The sequence below is a fragment of the Tamandua tetradactyla genome, chromosome 4, assembly GCF_023851605.1.
Source record: "Tamandua tetradactyla isolate mTamTet1 chromosome 4, mTamTet1.pri, whole genome shotgun sequence".
In the NCBI taxonomy this organism is placed as follows: Eukaryota; Metazoa; Chordata; class Mammalia; order Pilosa; family Myrmecophagidae; genus Tamandua; species Tamandua tetradactyla.
The window spans coordinates 60,099,228-60,120,501 of NC_135330.1; the positions used below are offsets into that span (position 1 = coordinate 60,099,228).

Below are 21,274 nucleotides of genomic sequence, written 5' to 3' on the forward strand. Positions count from 1 at the left end.
TTTGTGGGGTTAAGTTTCATATGAACAAACCCCAAGACTGGGGACTCAGCCTATTGTTTTGGTTGTCCCCACTTCATCAAGAATTCTCCACTTGTGGAAGTTAAATTTTTCCCCTTTCTCATCATTCCCCCAAGGGGACTTTGCAAATACTTTTTTACTCACTGTTCAAACATGATGATATTTAAACTGTCGGCCTTACACCGTTACTTACTGGTAAAAACCTTACAAGTGGTTACACTATTACTTACTGGCAAAAAGCTCCACTCCTGAGTTTTGGGGTCATATTTCTCTACCACATCAATAGGAGACTGCTGACTTCCAAAGCCCCCAACTACCAGAAGCACTTCATTGGCTCCTGTAGAGAAAGGGAGAAAAAGATCAGTTACTACATCATCTTTGGCTGAGTAACCCCTCACAAGGAAGTATAAGTAGAAACATCTCTAGGTTACCTTATTTTATACAGCCCAGAGAAGCAATCTGAAATAAGATATATCATAAGGCTACCTTAAGAAATTATTTCCTCTTGATGATCTAGCTCTTGAGAATGTGAAGGTCTGAAATTTAAATTTCTGGACATGAAAGCCCCAGAAGGCAAAGTGAACACAACACTACACCATTCCAACCTACCTAGATTACTTTGTCTGACCTAATAACTGAGGTGGGAGTCTAACAGAGCTTTCTGCCCTTCTCAGCCTGTAAAACTCAAGTTAGGAGTGTTTTGGCAATGGGGAAAGAACATTCTTTTAACCTTGTCTCTAATGCTGGAGTTTGAAACTCTAGGAACTAAGTAACAGATTTAAAAAATTTTCTCTTTTCCATGAGCTTTAACTTTTCCAAATCAGCCAATTACATGATCACATTCCTTGCCAATTTATCAAAATTGCCAAATTGCCACAGATTAGACTATAAAAGAGAAAGTCTTTTCTCATTTCCCCAAAGAATCTATTTTGACAATCTTTATATCCCCCTTTTTCCTTCAAGATCTTATTCTGATAAAACATTCCCTTTCTTGTTTCTTTCCAAAGAGCAAATTTCCTGAGGACATCTCTTGTGCAACCGCTCTATTAAAATTCATGAAGAGAATGGTTAGCTGGAGCATTTCAGACAATTCAATCTATAAGAGAGCATGTAGGAGAATAAGGCGGTCTTATAAGTAACCAGACTTGGACGAACAAATGTAGCACCTGAAGCTTGAAGGAATTTTATGCACACAAGAACTATTCCCAAGCATATCATGCAGTGGAATTGATCACATTCACAGTGTTGCATGACCCCCATGCCCATCCATTACTAAAACTTTCCTTTCACCCCCAAACAGAAACCCTACACTCATTTTGCATTAATTCACCATTGCCTCTGCCCCCTAACCCTGGTAATCTGTACTCTACTTTTTGTCTCTCTGAATTTGCATATACTCTGATATTTTTTTCTTTTTGGTTACAATGGAGTTTAAATTTGTAACCAAATCTATAACAATCTTGTTTGCTTTGATACCAATCTGACTTCAAGAGCATACATAAACTATGTCCCTATACCCCTCCATCAAATCTTTTGTAGCTCTTGTAAAAAATTACATGGTTATACATTATGAGTCCAAAACTATTGGTTTATCATTATATTTTATGCATTTGCCTTTAAAATGCTGTAGGAAGTAAAAAATGTAATTATAAATCAAAAGTACAATCATATTTGTATCTATATTTACCCACGTATATTTTTACTTGAGAACTTTTATTTTTTCATATGGCTTCAGTTAATTGTCTAGTGTCCTTTCCTATCCACCTGCAGAACTCCCTTTAGTATTTCTTGTAGGGTTGGTCTAAGTGATGACACTCAGCTTTTGTTCATTCAGGGATGTCTTAATCCCTCCCTCATTACTGAAAGACAGTTTTGCCAGATATAAAATTCTTGGTTGGCAATTTTTGCTTTCAGCTCTTTCAATATGTCTTCCCACTGCCTTCCTGCTTCCATGATTTCCAATGAGAAATCAGAACTTCATCTTATTGAGATTCCATTGTACATAATACATTGCTTCTCTCAAGTAGATTTTGGAATCTCCCTTTGTCTTTTGGCATCCAACAGTTTGTTTATTATACAATGTGGCAAGAGTTTGTTTGGGTTTATCCTACTTGGAGTCCACTGAACATCCTGGATGAGTATATTCATGTCTTTTGTTAAATTTGTGAAAATTTCAGCCATTATTATTCTTTCAGTCCCTTTCTCTTCTACTTCTAGGACTCCCACAATGTATATACTGTTTGATAATACATGACAGACTCCTCAGGTTCTGTTCACTTTTCTTATTCTTTCTTCTTTCTGCTTCTTAGACTGGATGATTTCAACTATCTTATCTCCAAATTCACTCATTCTTCTGACAGCTCCAATTTGCTGTTGAACCCCCTCTAGGGAATTTTAAATGTTAGTGTGGTTTCTAGCTCTAACTGGTTTCTTGTAATGATCTCCATGTCTCTACTGATATTCTCATTGTGTTTATCTTTCATTTTCCTGATTTGTCCATGTTTTCTTTCCTTTAGCTCTCTGAGCACATTTAAGATCAATCTTTAAAAAGCCTTTCTCTGGAATGTTCCTGGTCGATCCTCCTCATTGATGGGTTCTAAAGCTTTCCTCTTCTCTTTGCATGGGCCACTGGTTCATACACTTTTGCATGTTTTGTAATCTTTTGTTGAAACCTGGACATTTTTTTAAATTAATTTTTAAATTTTTAAAAAAATACCAAAAAACACTGAACGCAAACATTTGTAACTTTTGATTATTCCGTTCTACATATATAATCAGTAATTCACAATATCATCACATAGTTGCATATTCATCATCATGATCATTTCTTGGAACATTTGCATCTATTCAGAAAAAGAAATAAAAAGAAAACAAAAAAATTCATACATACCATACTCCCCACCCCTCCCCCTCACCAATCACCAGCATTTCACTCTAAATTTATTTTAACATTTGTTCCCCCATCATTCATCTTTATTCCATATGTTTTACTCGTCTGTTGATAAGGTAGATAAAAGGAGCATCAGACACAAGGTTTTCACAATCACACAGTCACACTGTGAAAGCTATATCATTATACAATCATCTTCAAAAAAACATGGCTACTTGAACACAGCTCCACATTTTCAAGCAGTTCCCTCCAGCCTCTCCACTACATTTTGACTAACAAGGTGTTATCTATTTAGTGCATAAGAATAACCTCCAGGATAACCTCTCAACTCTGTTTGGAATCTCTTAGCCATTGACACTTTATTTTGTCTCATTTTGCTCTTCCCCCTTTTGGTCAAGAAGGTTTTCTCAATCCCCTGATGCTGAGTCTCAGCTCATTCTAGGGGTTTTCTCAATCCCTTGATACTGAGTCTCAGCTCATTCCAGGATTTCTGTCCCAAGTTGCCAGGAGGTCCACACCCCTGAGAGTCATGTCCCACGTAGACAGGGGGAGGGTGGCGAGTTTGCTCGTTGTGTTGGCTGGAGAGAGAGGCCACATCTGAGCAACAAAAGAGGTTCTCTTGGGGGTGACTCTTAGGCCTAATTTTAAGTAGGCTTGACCTATCCTTTGTGGGGTTAAGCTTCATATGAACAAACCCCAAGACTGGGGGCTCAGCCTATAGCTTGGATTGTCTGCACTGCTAGTGAGAATATCAAGAATTCAATTTAGGGAAGTTGAATTTTCTCCCTTTCTCACCATTCCCCAAAGGGGACTTTGCAAATACTTTTTTATTCACTGTTCAAATCACTCTGGGATTCATCAGGGCATCACTCTGGACAAACCAACAAAATCTCATGCCCTACTCAAGGTTCCATGTATTTATGGTGTTCAATTAAGCTGTCTATATAAGTTATATTAGGAAATTCACTAGTCAAAATATAAATTTTGTACCAAATAAACATTTTTTGCTTTAGTCTCACACATAAGGTAAAATTTTAAAATATTAATTACCATCTATTTTCAGCACCCTGCACTAATGACATTCTTTTGTTCTTCCTCAGGCAAAAACATTTTTTAAATTTGTACATTTAGTCACTATCATTACACCTCTAGGCATTCCTAGATTATACCATCTCAGTCTTTATCGTCTTTCTTTCTGATTTCATTTGGGTTCCCAGCCATCCTCCCTCTATCATTCTCACATTCATTCAGTGTTTTAACAATTGTATTACAGTTAGGTTGTATTGTGCTGTCCATTTCTGAGTTTTTACATTCAGTCCTGTTGCACAATCTGTATCCCTTCAGCTCCAAATACCCAATATCTTACCCTGTTTCTACCTCCTGATGGTCTCTGTTACCAACGAAATATTCCAAGTTTATTCACTAATGTCAGTTTATATCAGTGAGACCATACAGTATTTGTCCTTTTGTTTCTGGCTAATCTCACTCAGCATAATGTCCTTAAGGTCCATCCATGTTGTTACATACTTCATAACTTTATTCTGTCTACGGCTGCATAATATTCCATCGTATGTATATACCACAGTTTGTTTAGCCACTTATCTGTTGATGGATACTTTGGCTGTTTCCATCTCTTGGTAATTGTAAATAATGCTGCTTTAAACACTGGTGTGCAAATGTCTGTTTGTGTCCTTGCCCTGATGTCCTCTGAGTAGATACCTAGTAATGGAAACCTGGACATTTTGATATTTTAATGTGTTATTGCTGAAATTTAGACTCTAAGACATCTGCTCCTTAAGCTTATATCCAGCTACTGTTATGATCAAACTCAAGCTTTCCTTGAATGTCAGGGGCGAATAGGAAAAAAAAAAAAGGAGAAAAAAAAAAAGAAAACAACTTTCCAGTTTTTGTAGATGACCTTGTGGGAGTGTTCTCCTTTGAAGCTTATCTATGTGTTTGGAGAATAGCTCCAAGCCAAAGTGTAGGGGTCCTATCTGCATATGTCTCCTCTCTTGGACATATGCATGTGGCCCTAGGAATTCCCCCATTTACAAGGAATCAAATGCTCCTTCTTTCCTAGGAAACAGTTTCCTTATAGTGCTGGCCACTGAACTGTATGTCCTACAGCTGGCAATCCCTTGCCTCAGGCAACACGACTTCTCTGCTCTCCCACAGCATTCTGTAAGAGAGCACTGTGAACTGCCTTTTACATGTAGGGCAAGTTCTGGGACAACAAGTTGCTCAAACCACAACTAGACAGATTGGGCCAGACATATATGCTCCTAGTTTGTGCAGAATTGTTATTATGGTCCTTCTGGATCCAGAATCAGAAATTCATGTGGGTGGTGACAGAAAAGACAGTAGTGTGGGGTAGTGTGTAGAGGTGGGACAGCCAGGGTACCATGAGATCCCACTGATTTTAAGTGGCATTTTTCTTGAATTGGTGGCTCACCCTGTTACTGTAATCTTTTAACTTGTTTGGAACTTCAAGAAACATGTTTCTACCCATTCTTCCAAGCTTCTGTAGGTGGGGACAGAGCCTTGAAAATTCTCACTTTACCTTCTTGATTGGGATAAGGCCTCTTCCATTACTTTCGTGCATAGAAAGTGTTCCTCTCAGAAACTGGTTAAATTTTACTATCTTTGAGAATTTCTAAGGTTTAAAATCTTTGGACCCCATGTTGGGGACCACTCACAATCTGACTAAAGTAAAAAATTAAGAGCTAGTGAAAGAGTCAGCCAGATGATTTTGAAGGAAGCCTCTTTCTTCATTGCCAGTGAGGAGGTCTTAATAAGTTAGACATTTTTCTTTATGATGAGGAAAGTGCGTCCAAAAAAATCTGACAAGAACAGTGTGAAAAAGTAATAAAATAAAATAAATAGAAAATAAATAAAGTAAAATTGAGGCATCCTGGCAGTGCCATGGTCGTTACTGTTTTGAGGGGGTGGTGTGTGTGTGTCGTGATAGAACTAGGGCAGACAGACGGCAGAAGTGCAAATAACAGAGTTCAAAGGGCTATATCTGCATTTGATCTTTGGCTCAGAACAGGGAATAGCTATTTCCATTATATCTTCTGGGAAAGAACAGCGGGTAAAGTTAATAACTAAAAACAAAACCCCCAAAGTTTACCTGGCATGCTATTTGTACTTAGCTGTTGAAGTCAATATTTAATTTCCTTATGCTGTATACAGAAGAGTTATTATTCTGGTAGCTGATTTAGCAACATCTATGAATAGAGATGGGTGGAAGACATCATAGTAGGAACAATCTAACTCCTAAGCCACTGACAAGGTGATACTGAATTAAGACTAATCCAAGAAAGCTTCAGAATTTCCCTTCTAGAACTTCTGAAAAATAATTTCAAAACTACTGAGGGGACATGAAGTCATACTCTAATCTCTCAAAATTAGGACAATAATCCAGTTCTCTGAGAAAGCAGTAAATTTTGCTGCTGTCTCCTCAGAGAAATGTACCTTTAAAGAATCTTTTGGGTTTGCTGGTTTATAAACATTTTCAATAGCTTTAGTTCAAATTAACAAAGCAGATAGTGATATCAAGTACCTGTGGGACACCTAAAACTCGGCAAAAAAACCCCTCTCTTCTATATTGGAAAGAACCTTAGTGATTGAATTTAACTTCCTTATATGCCCATGAAGACCTGGTGCCAGAAAGGTTAAAGACCCTACTCAAGTTCACACAGCAAGTTACTACAGTGAGTGACAAAACTGGGAGAAGTCAAAATAAGCAAAATGTCTTATCTCTTTAGTGCCGGATTCTTTCCACTACACCACTGGTTTATATAGTATTTAAAAAGGAAAAAAAAAATGCGTGTACGTATGTGTGTGTGTATGTGTATATATATATGTAAACTTTTTAAGCAACAAAAGTAACCTATGCTATGGTAATAACAGAGGCATATAAATAAAAGAGGAGTAACCTTGCTGAAGGTTTAGTGGACCCTTGAATACCTTTGCATGTTCTTAGAAACATACATATCTAAACAGAGGAAAGGTTTTTGCCTTTTTTATTAAATGCCCTCCTCTCCCCCACTCAGTATATCTGAGTCAGTCAGTCTCTCTGTCTACCAAGCCATGTATATCTGTCTCATGGGTTTTATTAGCTACATAATATTTTACAGTATGGATTACTAGAATCCAGTCAATCATTCATTCTTCTTCAGATGGAATTTAAGTAGTATCCTTTTCTTCTGCTAACACTAACAATTTGCAGTAAATATTCTTACATGTATTTCTTGCTATAACCGTGTTATTTTTACGGTATGGATTCCAAGAAGTGGAAGACAAAGGATGTACGCACTTTAAACTTCAATAAATATCTTCTTTTAATCTTCATTTCTAGACATGCTAGTGAAACACATTTTAAAACGTTTATCAGTCATTTAAACTTTCTCTTCTGTGTACTACCTGTACATCTCTTTTGCCAATCTTCTATTGGGTTGTCTTTTTCTTATTGATTTATATGTATTCATTTTTTTTCTTTTTGCATGGGCAGGCATTGGGAATTGGACCCAGGTCTCCAGCATGCTGGTGAGAACTTTGCCTGCTGAGTACCTTGGCCCGCCCTATATGTATTCATTTTAATATAAGAAATATTAACCTTTGTCAAATACATTGAATATATTTTCTCTCAGTCCACATGACTTTATGATGTCTTTTGCCATCATTGAAAAAACAAAGATGTAGTCAACTAACCTTGACTTCTTGATTTTTCTGTCTTAGTTATAAAGGCTCCTGCTCAGAAGTTAGCAAATATTTCCCTATAATTTCTTCTAATGTTTTCAAAGTTTTCCATATTTAGTCTGCATATACTGTGAGTCAGGGATCACATTTTATCACCCTGCAGAACGAATAAAATAGTACTACCTATTAATAGTACCTTCTCTAAGCACTCCTTTTTAAAAAAATTAAGATATCTTTGGATGGTGGGATTATGGGTGATTTTTATCTTTATTTTTTGCTTATTTATATTTCTAAATTTTCTACATTGAATATATAGTACTTACAGCATTAAAAAATGAAGGGAATAAATAACTATTTCACTTAAATCTATCAGTGAGCAGCTTAATTATTAATTAACACCTTAGCATGTATGATTCCCCAGTCAGAGAAAGAATAGGAAATAGTAAAAATAAAATACCACCCCATATATACAGAGTACTTTATAAACTACAAAATGCTTTTACATATTATATCTAGACTCTTGGGAGAGTGAAACAGGAAAGTTGCAAAATTGGACAGGAAGTATTCTAGTTTGCAAACTGCCGGAATGCGATATACCAGAAACTGAATGGTTTTTAAAAAGGGGAATTTATTAAGTTGCAAGTTTACAGTTCTAAGGCTGTGAGAATGTCCAAATTAAAGCAAAGCTATAGAAATGTCCAATCTAAGGCATCCAGGGAAAGATACCTTGGTTCAAGAAGGCTGATGACATTCAGGGTTTCTGTCTCAGCTGGAAAAGCACATGGTCTGATTTGCTAGTTTTCTCTTCAATGCTTTTTGTTTCACGAAACTCCCCTGGGGGGCATTTTCCTTCTTCATCTCCAAAGGTCTTTGGCTGTATGGACTCTGTTGGTTCTGGTGGCTGGTGGCTGGTGGCTCTAAGTTTTCTCCAAAGTGGTCTGCTCTTAAAAGACGCCACAAGCAACCCCACTTTGAATGGTGAGAGATGCATCTCCATGGAAACCATCTAATGAAAAGTTACCACCCACAATTGGGTGGGTCGCATCTCCATGGAAACAATAAAAAAGATACCACCAAGCAATACTGAATGAGGATTAAAGGACATGTTTTTTCCTGAGGTACGGAACAGATTCAAACTGGAACAGGAAATAACATCTGAGTATTTATTATGCGTTTGCTACAATGTTAGCCTTTATCTCCCAACAATCCAGTAAGATAAGACCCAAATGGTCTCAATTTAGAGGCAAATGCATAGGCTCAGATATACTGATACCCTGGATCAAGGTCATACAAGTAGTCATTGACGGGACTGGGATTTCAATTTATATATGCTTGCTAAAGAAACAGTTAAGATACATAGCATTTACTTTGTGCCGAGAACTGTTCTAAGCCTTTTATATAAATTAATTTATTTAATCCTCATAACAACATTAATGGGAGGTGTTATTATGACCCCATTTTATAGATAAGGCAACTGACGCAGAGAGAGGTTAGTTATGCCCACCTAGTAAGTGGTAACTGGGATCTGTACCCATGCGGTCTGGCTCCAGAGTTCATGCTCCTAAATAACAAATGTGTCACTGTAAAATCCCCTGTATTTTCTACTATATTGGGCTGCTGTTCCCTCCTTTTTTCATTCTAGAACTGGGAAAAAAAACATATAAGGGAACTGACCAAGATGGTGGTGTAAGATTCTCTAGGGTACTGTTCCCTGACAGAATCTTTGAACAACTAACAAAAACTAGTTGTTCTACCTTCTTCAGAAGTCTAGAAAACAGCTGAAGTAGTACAATAACTGGGAGAGTGCCGAATCAAGAAAATGCAGCTTGAAAAAATGGTAAAAGTTCATGGAATCCTTGTTGGCCCCTCTCCTTTCCCATTCCGTCCCCCATGTGGTGTGGAGCAACATGGAAGGAACAGAGTAACTCCTATATGCCTACTATGGTGCCTATACGTTTATACCAATGTACTGGGTGGCAGCCTGAAAGAATGAACCAGGAAACTTAACTCTGGATTAAGTTCCCAGAACATGCCCGCAGACAGAAGTTGCTAAAGCAGCACAAAAAAACAATTAAGTCAAAGTGGCCTGGGGCAAAGGATTACCTGCTTAAGTAATATAATAGAGCACCTGGGAGGGGGTGAAAGTCTTTATCATAGGAAACAGAAGAGGTATTCAAATTACTATAAATGTGGAAATTCCTAAGGCCCTGAATAATCACAAGCCAGCGTTTCCTATTTTTTTGGATTGCTCTGTCTGTTAGCTCCAGGCACTCAGGAAAGCTGTATCACTAGCTAGATACAAACTTAGGGAACAGATAGCTCAGGGACTAAATCCCAGAGTTAATGCTAAAATATTAAAATGTACCGTGTGCAACAAAAGATTCAAAAGAAACAAAGAAATAGGAATGATGGTGCATCCAAGGGGATAACATAAAAATCCGGAAACCATCAATGAAAAACACCAGACTTTAGACATATCAGATAAATACTTAAAAAAAAAAAGATCTTCAGTATGTTTAAGGAGATAAAGAAAAACAAAGCAAGAACTCAAGGATATCAGGAAAACAATGAATGAACAACATGAGAATCTCAAAGTGAGAGAAAATTTTAAAAAGGAACCAAACAGAAATACTAACACTTTTGTGAAGACCACAAAAACAGAAATAAAAAATTTCCAGTGGGTTTCAAAAGCACACTGGAACTGGCAAAAGAAAGAATCAGTGAATACAAAGACAAAACACATGAAGTCATTTAGACTGAGGAACAGAAAGAAAACAATTTTAAAAAGCAAACAGGGCCTAACAGTCCTGTGGGACATCATCAAGCATTAAGGGAGTTCAAGAAGAAGAAAGAGAGAAAGGGACAGAAAGAATATTCAAAGAAATAATGGCAAAAAACAAAACAAACAAACAAAAAAACCCAATTTAAGGAGAGACTGGATACGCACATTCAAGGGTCTAACAGATGTCAAACAGGAGTAACTCAAAAAGAACCAGACCCAGACACATAGGAGTCAAACTGTTAAATGTCAAGGACAAGGAGAGAGTTCTGAAAGCCACAAGAGAGAAGCAACATTTCATATACAATGGAGTCCCAATAAGATTAGATTATGATTTATCATCAGAAGACATGGAAGCAAGGAGTCAGGGAACAAATTATTTAAAGTGCTGAGAGATAACAACTGTCAATCAAGAATTTTACATTCATTGTGACTCTCAAAATAGAGTGAGAGATTAAGACATTCCCAGATAAAACAAAAGTGGAGGGATTTTGTCATCACTAAACATGCTCTACAAACAATGTTAAAGAGAGTTCTTCAGACTGAAAGGAAAAGACACCAAACGGTGGATCGAAGTGGCATAAAGAACCAAAGACCTCTGATAAAGGTAACCACATGCGTAATTATAAACGCTAGTGCTACTCCATTGTACTTTTTGGTATGCAACTCCACTTTTTGCTTCTTGCTGGTTTTATGCAAATGTAAAGATAAATACAGTCTCAGACATACAACATATAAAGAAATAATTTAAAACAAATAACAGCAAAAAGTTGGGGGCATGGGAGGGTAGAGGAAGAGTTTACGTGAATGCTTTTGAAGTTGATATCAAATCAAACACGATTATTATAAATTGAACATTAGGATGTTCTATTTTAGTTCCATGTATGGTAACCACAAAGAAAATATACAAAAAATATCTACAGAAAGAAATGAGAAGGAATTCAAAATGGTAGACTCCAAAAAAAAAAAAAAAAACAACACCATACAAATAAATATGAAAGTAGGCATTGATAGAAGAATTGAGGGACAAAAAAAGTCCTAAGACTTACAAAGAACAAATAAAATGGCAGAAGAAACTCCTACATTATCAGTAGCTACTTCAAATATAAATGAATTAAACTCTTCAAAAAGGTCAGATAGGTAAAAAGGATAAGCAAGCATATTACAACTATTTACTGCTTACAAGATACCTTCAATTAAAAAACAAAAGTGGGTTGTAAGTGAAAGATGGAAAAAAATATATTAAGCAAATAGTAACCAAAGAAGAGTTGGGGTATCCATACAAATGTCAGATAAAATAGACATTAAGTCATAAACTATTATAGCAGTGTGACAGTGGCTCAGTGGCAGAATTCTCGCCTGCCATGACAGAGACCTGGGTTTGTTTCCTGGTGCCTGCCCATGTTAAAAAAAAAAAAAAAGTCGCAAGGGACAAAGGTCACTATATACTGATAAGGGGCCAGTTCAACAAGAAGACACAACAATTATAAATAAATAAATAAGTGTATATATATATATATATATATATATATATATATATATATATATATATATATGTGCACCTAATGGCAGAACCTCAAAATATGTATAGTAAATACTTCCAGAGTTGAAGGGAGAAAAATAAGATGGTTCTACTTTAATAACAGGAAAGTTCAATAAACCACTTTTAAACAATGGGTAGAACATCTAGACAGAAGATCAATAAAGAAATTATTATACTGTAAACCAAGTAAACCTAATAGACATATAGAATACTACACCCAACAACAAAATACACATTCTTCTCAAGTGCACATGGATCACTCTCTGGGATAGACCATATCTTATATCACAAAACAAGACTCAAATTCAAAAACATTGAAGTCGTATGATACATCTTTTCCAACTACAATGGAATGAAACTAGAAATAAGTAACAGAGGAAGAACACAAATATGTGGAGATTAAACAACACACTCTTAAACAATCAATGGGTCAAAGAAGAAGTCTTAAGGGAAATTAGGAAATAGCTTGAAGCAAATGAAAATGAAAGCACAACATACCAGAACTATAGGATGCACCAAAGGCAGTGCTGAGATGGAAATGTATAGCTCTAAATGCTTATGTTAAAAAAGTAGAGAGAGCTCAAATTAGTGACCTAACCTCAAAACTGAAGGCTGTAGAAAAAAGAGAGCAAATAAACCCAAAGTAAGCAGAAAGAAGGAAATAACGATTATAATGGAGATAAAGGAAAAACAATTAAAAATAACAGAGAGAATTAATAAACAAAAAATTGTTTCTTTGAAAAGATCAATAAAATTGACAACCCTTTAGTTAGACTGAAAAAGAAAAAGAGAATAGCAATAATTAAAATCAGAAATGAAAGAGGGAACATTACTACTGGCACCACAGAAATAAAAAGGATAATAAGAGAATACTATGACCACTGTATGCCAACACATTGGATAACCTAGATAAAATGGACTAATTCTGAGAAACACACAAACTATCTAAACTGACTCAATTGGAAATGGAAGATCACAACAGGCAGGTAATAAGTAAAATTCAGTCATCAAAAACCTCCTAAAAAAGAAAAGCCCTGGACCAGATGGCTTCACTGGTGAATTTTAACAAACATTCAAGAATTAACACCAACCCTGCTCAAACTCTTCCAAAAATGAAAAGGAAGGAACAGTCTAACTCATTCTATGAGGACTGCATCACTCTAATACCAAAACCAAATAAAAATACCACAAGAAAACAAAATTACAGACCAATATCCCTTATGACTATAGATGCAAAAGCCCTCAACAAAATATTAGGAAACCAAATCCAACACCACATTAAAAGAATTATATACTGTCATAAGTGGAGTTTCTCTCAGATATGTAAGTGTGGTTCAACATAAGAAAATCAATTAATATAGTATACCATGTTAATAGAATGAAGGGAAAACAAACACATATATAATCTTCTCAATAAACTCAGGAAAGACATTTGACAAAATCCAGCACCACTTATTTATTTTTTGAGTTTTAAGATAGGCTGAGTTTATTTAATATAAAAGAACAGTGCTGTTTGCTTGAAAAATGAATTTTAAAATCTCTAGCTTTGTTGGATAAATCATTCTGCAGTGACAGTATATTGGATGCTTCATTTCCTCCGAGCCAATTTCATGCCTGTCTTAGCTTGCCTGGTTGCAGTGACAAATACCAGACAATGGGTTGGCTAAAACAATAGAATTTATTGTTTCATGGTTTTGGAGATTAGAAGGCTCACTTTCTGCCAGCGTCAGTAGCATTGTGATGCTGGTTTGCTGGCAATTGTTTCCCTGGCTTTCCCATAACATGGTGGTGGTGTCTTCTATTTTCTTGCTTCCATGACTTCCAGGTCCTCTTTATAAGGCCTCCAGGAATATGGATACTCACCCTCATTCAGTTAGCCCACCTCACCTAAAAATAACTATCTTCAAGAGGTCCTATTTACAAGGAGTTCACACCCATAGGAATGGATTAAGATGAAGAACATGTTTTTTCCTTGGATACATAATTCAATCTACCACAATGCCATATAAACATGAACTGAAAATTCCTGTTCATTTCTGCTTCTGCAATGGAAAGAAACAGCATTTCATTTCCTATAAAAAAGATTCCAAAACATATCAAAATACTTCTCATATTAAAAAATATTATATAATAATAACTGTAGCTAAACACCAGTTTGAAATAATAAAAAATCTCTCATTTCCCCTTGATCTATTCTTTTTGAAATGTTTAGAATTCCAGGAAAAAAAAATCTTAAAGCACAATAAAAGTAATGCAGTACACTTCTTATTTATTTGCATCCTCTCTCTTCTTCTTTTTGTCAGTCTTGCTAAGGGCCCATCAATCTTACTGATTTTCTCATAGAACCAACTTCTGGTCTTTCTGATTTTCTCTATTGTTTTCATGATCTCAATTTCATTTATTTCTGCTCTAATCTTTGTTATTTCTTTCCTTTTGCTTGCTTTGGGGTTAGTTTGCTGTTCTTTCTCCAGTTCTTCCAAGTGGACAGTTAATTCCCGATTTTTGCCCTTTCTTCTTTTTTGATATAGGCATTTAGGGCAATAAATTTCCCTCTTAGCACTGCCTTTGCTGCGTCCCATAAGTTTTGATATGTTGTGTTCTCATTTTCATTCACCTTGAGATATTTACTGATTTCTCTTGTAATTTCTTCCTTGACCCACTGGTTGTTTAAGAGTGTTGTTGAGCCTCCATGTATTTATGAATTTTCTGGCACTCTGCCTATTATTGATTTCCAACTTCATTCCTTTATGATCTGAGAAAGTGTTGTGTATAATTTCAATCTTTTTTAATTTGTTGAGACTTGCTTTGTGACCCAGCATATGGTCTATCTTTGAGAATGATCCATGAGCACTTGAGAAAAAGGTGTATCCTGCTGTTGTGGGGTGTAATGTCCTATAAATGTCTGTTAAGTCTAGCTCATTTATTGTAATATTCAAATTCTCTGTTTCTTTATTGATCCTCTGTCTAGATGTTCTGTCCATTGATGAGAGTGGGGAATTGAAGTCTCCAACTATTATGGTAGATGTGTCTATTTCCCTGTTCAGTATTTGCAGTGTTTGCCTCATGTATTTTGGGGCATTCTGGTTTGGTGCAATAAATATTTATCATTGTTATGTCTTCTTGTTTAATTGCTCCTTTTATTAGTAGATAGTATCCTTCTTTGTCTCTTTGAACTGTTTTACATTTGAAGTCGAATTTGTTGGATATTAGTATAGCTACTCCTGTTCTTTTCTGGTTGTTCTTTGCATGAAATATCTTTTCCCAACCTTTCACTTTCAACCTGTGTTTATCTTTGGGTCTAAGATGTGTTTCCTGTAGACAGCATATAGAAGGATCCTGTTTTTAATCCATTCTGCCAGTCTATGTCTTTTGATTGGGGAGTTCAGTCCATTAACACTTAGTGTTATTACTGTTTGGGTAGTACTTTCCTCTACCATTTTGCCTTTTGTATTTTATATATCATATCTAATTTTCCTTCTTTCTACACTCTTCTCCACACCTCTCTCTTCTGTCTTTTCGTATCCGTCTATAGTGCTCCCTTTAGTATTTCTTGCAGAGCTGGTCTCTTGGTCACAAATTCTCTCAGTGACTTTTTGCCTGAAAATGTTTTAATTTCTCCCTCATTTTTGAAGGACGATTTTGCTGGATATAGAATTCTTGGCTGGCAGTTTTTCTCTTTTACTAATTTAAATATATCATCCCACTGTCTTCTCGCCTCCATGGTTTCTGCTGAGAAATCTACCTAGTCTTATTGGGCTTCCCTTGTATGTGATGGATTGCTTTTCTCTTGCTGCTTTCAGGATCCTCTCTTTCTTTTTGACCTCTGACATTCTGACTAGTAAGTGTCTTGGAGAACGTCTATTTGGATCTATTCTGTTTGGGGTGCGCTGCATTTCTTGGATCTGTAATTTTAGGTCTTTCATAAGAGTTGGGAAATTTTCAGTGGTAATTTCTTCCATTAGTTTTTCTCCTCCTTTTTCCTTCTCTTCTCCTTCCGGGACACCCACAACACGTATATTTGTGCGCGTCATATTATCATTCAATTCCCTGAGTCCCTGCTCATATTTTTCCATTCTTTCCCTTATAGTTTCTGTTTCTTTTTGGATTTCAGATGTTCCATCCTCCAGTTCACTAATCCTAACCTCTGTCTCTTGAAATCTACCATTGTAGGTTTCCACTGTATTTTTCATCTCTTCTACTGTATCTTTCATTCCCATAAGTTCTGTGATTTGTTTTTTCAGATTTTCCATTTCTTCTTTTTGTTCATTCCTTGCCTTCTTCATGTCCTCCCTCAATTCATTGATTTGGTTTTTGATGAGGTTTTCCATTTCTGTTCGTACATTCTGAATTAGTTGTTTCAGCTCCTGTATCTCATTTGAACTACTGGTTTGTTCCTTTGACTGGGCCATATCTTCAATTTTCCTGGTGTGATCTGTTACTTTTTTCTGGCGTCTAGACATTTAATTACCTTAATTAGTTTATTCCGGAGATTGCTTTCACTTATCTTACCTAGGGTTTTCTTGCTAGATGAGTTTGTTGTCTATCTGTTCTTTGACCTTCAGTTCAGCTTTTTCTGGGCCTCTAGCTTAAGTTTTGTTTAACAGAGGGTAATTTTTCAGTTTTTGTTTTCTTGTTTCTTGTCCTGCTTGTAAGATGCCTTTTCCCTCCCCACCCTTAGGAGGGTCTACATAGGTATTACAGACTTCAGCCAGGTTTTCCCGGACTAAACTGGCCTCCTATCAGGGGGAAGGAGTCACCTGCGACAGTTTTCCCTGAAGGTGAGACCCAGCAGGTTGAAAGACTTTCCTGTGAAGTCTCTGGGCTCTGTTTTTCTTATCCTGCCCAGTATGTGGCGCTTGTCTGTCTGCGGGTCCCATCAGCAAAAGATGTTGTGGCTCCTTTAACTTTGGAAGGCTCTCCCTGCTGGGGGCGTGGTGGAGACAGAGGAGAGGTTGTAGGCTGGTTTTAATGGCTTCAAATTGCCAAGCCCTGGGGTCTGTATTCCTTGAGAGAGGGATTCCACCTGAGTTGCGTTTCACCCCTCCCCTGGGGAAGGCTCAGACAGGAGACAGTCCTGAAAGCAATCTGTTTCTGCATATGCCTGGGGTAGTTGCAGCCTGTGTAGTCCCACCGCTGAATCCAGAGGTAGCCAAGCCTCCAAAGAAACATCCACAAAAGCCTCCGTTTAGTCCCCTTTCCTCTTTTTTGGTTAGCCCAATAGGCGACCTCTGCCTTGACCAGTTTTGCCTGAGTTGGGGGCCTATTTTTAGTAGTCAGAATTTGTTTATTAATGCCACAATTGGTGTTTGGTTGAACTCAGTCCCTGCTACTGTTAGAGTCTCTTTCCTTTCCCTCCGGGAAGCCGCCTGTGGGGGAGGGGCGCCGGGAGCTGGCCGCCGCGGCTTGGGGAACTGCTGTGGCTTGGGGAACTCACTGTTCCGGAGACTTGCAGCTGGTCTAGCTGGTCCAAACTGGGGTACGCTGTGTGTCTGGTCACTATCGTGGCTCCGGGAGCTGTTCTGTACTGTTTCTGGTCATTTAGTAGTTGTTCTGGAGGACAAACTAAAACACGCACATTGCTAAGCCGCCATCTTCAACTATCTCTAGCACCACTTCTTGATAAAGATAATTAGAAAACTAGGAATAGGAGGAAACCTCCTCAACATGATAAAAGATAACATATGAAAAATCCACTACTAACATCATAACTCCCTGGTGAAAGAGTGTGAAGGCTTTCTCTCTAAGAGAAACAAGACAAGGATGTTCATTTCACCACTGTTATTCAGCATTGTACTTGAAGTTCTAGCCAGAGTAATTAGACAAGAAAAAGAAATAAAAGGCATCCAAATTGGAAAGGAACAAATAAAACTCTCTATTGGCAGATATGATAATTTTTCATACAGAAAATCCTGACAAAACCACAACAAAGCTACTAGAACTAATAAACAAAATGGTAGTAAGTAAATGGTAGAAGGCAAGATTCATACCCCCAAATCAATAGTGTTTCTATACACCAGTAATGAACAACCAGGAGAAGAAAACAAGAAAAAATTTCACTTACAATAGCAACAAAATGAAACAAATATCTAGGAATAAATCTATCCAAGGATGTAAAGGATTTGTAGACAGAAGATCACAAGAAATTCCTAAAAGAAATCACAGAAGACTGAAATAAAAGGAAGAATCTTCTGTATTCATGGATATCAATTCTAACCAAAATGATTTACAGATTCAACACAATTGCAATAAAAATCCCAACAGCTGCTTCTTTGCAGAAATGGAAAAGCAATCATCAAATTTATACGAAAAGGTAAGGGGTGCTGAACAGCTAAAACCATTTTGAAAAAAAAACAAAAAACAAAGCTGGAGAACTTCTCTATTTTAAAACTTCCTACAAAGCATAGTAATCAAAACAGATGGTATTGGCACAAGGACAGACATATAGACAAAAAGAATTAAATTGAGAGTTCAGAAATAAACTCACATCTATGGCCAAATGATTTTTGACAAGTGTTCAAAGTCCATTCAATTAGGAATGCAAGTCTCTTTAACATTTGTTCCTGTGAAAAGTGGATATTTACATGCAAGAATCACTGGGGACTCCGATCCCACACCATACACAAAAATTCACTCAAAATAGATCAAAGACCTAAATATAAGAACCAGAACTATAAAACTCTGAGAAGAAAATGTGGGGAAGCATCTTTAGGATCTTATGTTAAGTAATAGTTCTTAGACTTGACACAAAAGCATGAAAAAAAAAACAAAAATAAATGGGACCTCATAAAAATTAAAAATTTTGTACATGAAAGGAGTTTATCATGAAAATAAAAAGACAACTCTACAGAATGGGAGAAAGTATGTGGAAACCACATATCTGGTAAGGGTTTAATATCCAGAATTTATAAAGATATCATATAACTCAACAACAAAAAGATGACCCAATCAATAAATGGGCAAAAGACTCGAACAGATATTTCTCCAAAGAAGATAAACAAATGATGAAAAAGCACATGAAAAGATGCTCAACATCATTAGCCATCAGGGAAATGCAAATCAAAAGCACACTGAAATATCATTTCTCATCTACTAGAATGGTTAGTATTAAAAAATACAAAAATAACAAGTGTGGGAGAGGATGTAGATAAACAGGAACCCTCATTTATTATTGGTGGGAATGTGAAAAAGTGTAGTCACTGTGTAAAACTATTTGGCAGTTCCTCAGAAAGTTAAGAATAGAATTAACATATGACTCAGCAATCCTGATTCCAGGTACATACCCAAAAGAACTGGAAGCAGGAACACGAAAAGATTTTTGGTCACCAATGTTCATAGTGGCATTACTCACAACTGCCAAAGGGTAGAAGCAATCCAAGTGTCATTCAACAGATGAATGTATAAAACAAAATGTGGTATATATATATATATATATATATATATATATATATACACAATGTATATATATATACAATGAAATATTAATCAGCTATAAAAAGAATAAAGTTCTGATATATGTGACAACTGGCTGAACCTTGAAGATATCATACTGAGTGAAATAAGCCAGACACAAAAGAACATTGTATGTTGTCATTGATATGAAATAATCAGGAAAAGTAAATTGATAGTCAGAAACTAGAATACATGTTAGCAGAGGCTGCAGTGAGGATAGCAAATGGGGTTCTAATACTTAATTGTTACTGAACTTTTGTTCACATTAATGGAAAAGTTTTGGTAATGGATGGTGGTGATGGCATCATAACACATGACTATATTTAACATCCTGAGGTATATATAGATTTGAATGTGGTAAAAGGGGAAAATTTAGGTTGTACAATGTTACCAGAATAAAAATGAAAAAAACAAACAAAAAACAAAAGACTGTACAACACAGTGAATGCTAATGTAAACTATGAAGTATAGTTAATAGTAAATTATAATAACATTATTTCATTAATTGTAAAAAAAAAACCCGCACTAATGCAAAGTGTTAATAGGGAAAATTGTGTATGTGAGTGAGGGTATATGGGAACTCTGCATTTCCTCATGATTTTTTGTTAAACTACAATTTCTCTTATTTAAACACACATACACAAGGGGAAGGAGAGAAGCGCGTGGAAGCATAGCACTTATTACACAGCATTCAAAATAGTCTCTAATCAGTACACTCTATTATACGGGACAATACTTCAGAATTTAAGAAGTGATATCATACTATCTTGTTTAAGTCTCCAAATCATTATGTGAAATAGACAGGGAAGATATCCTTAATTCATAAGAAAGAAAGCTGAGAAGTAATATGACTTTCCCAGGATGACACCATTAATAAAATATCAATGCAGGTCTGAAATAAGGTATTTTAACTTCTTACACAGTATACTTTTCAACTACATTATGCCACCTCCAAGGAGTAGTTGAAAAATATCCTCTCAATCTGCCAAGGTGCCAGCTTACCTAGACGAGCCCTCGTCCTGGGTCCTTGCATCTGACTCCGCAGTTCAGGCCTCAGGTGAAACTTCTTTGCTTCATCAACTAAATCTCTGCATTGTAAACTACAGCGGATGAAAGGCTGAAATATAGCAGACAGTTCAGTGAGCCACAGTGGCCTCCTCCAATGTTGAGAAGAGTATAAATGGCACAGATAAAGAATGAACTTTTTAATACAGAAAACCAGTCTCCAAAGCTCTGGTTTCAGGAGGGATGCTGGTAAAAACTATGCTATGGATTTTCAGAAATGAATTTAAAATTAATTTTAATTTTTGAATAGATAATGTATTACATAGTTTGAAAACCAAATGATATTAAGAGATGTACACTGAAGTTTTGCACCTAGCCCTATTCCCATCTACCTTGGCAAGTACAGTACTTTGCTTTTACAACCTTCTAGCGATTATACAAATACAAGGATATAATAACTAATTAAAATTTTAAGGCGAAACTGAAGAGCTTTCCTGGGATGACAGGGAGTTCATCTTGCCTGAAATAATTTATGCAATATTTACAAAGCTGTCATATTCCCCATGTTTATTTCTGACAGAGTTCTGTCCTAGATATCAACTTGCCTCCTCAGATTCACCCTACAGCCTTCTCTACTCTGCTCTCTGGCTCAGAAGGCTACCCTATATAAGCCATATTCACAGGGTCCCCATGGCCCCTGGCTTCTGTTTGGGTTTGGCCATTGGGGAACACTAGAAGGAGCTGAGAGAGAGGAAAAGGAGTGAAGTCATCCTTATTTCTATTGGATCCCTCACTACAATCTTGGCCATATTCCTCACCGAGAGGTCACAGTTTTTCGCAACATAGCAACTCTACATGACTTACTTTCCTTTCAGGTTCTGGAAACCAC

The 21,274-nt window shown here is 36.5% G+C and overlaps 1 protein-coding gene across 3 annotated transcripts in view; it reads right to left on the minus strand.

Moving 5' to 3' along the window:
* Positions 1-21,274, minus strand: part of KLHL12 (kelch like family member 12) — a 59,143-nt gene that overhangs the window by 6,034 nt on the left and 31,835 nt on the right. For all 3 annotated transcript variants that reach the window (XM_077157431.1, XM_077157433.1, XM_077157432.1), the window contains exons 6-7: positions 20,383-20,497; positions 249-355 (exon numbers count right to left, since the gene is read on the minus strand). In XM_077157431.1, coding sequence (XP_077013546.1) covers positions 249-355; positions 20,383-20,497 — 222 coding nt within the window. The remainder of the gene's footprint in view (positions 1-248; positions 356-20,382; positions 20,498-21,274) is intronic.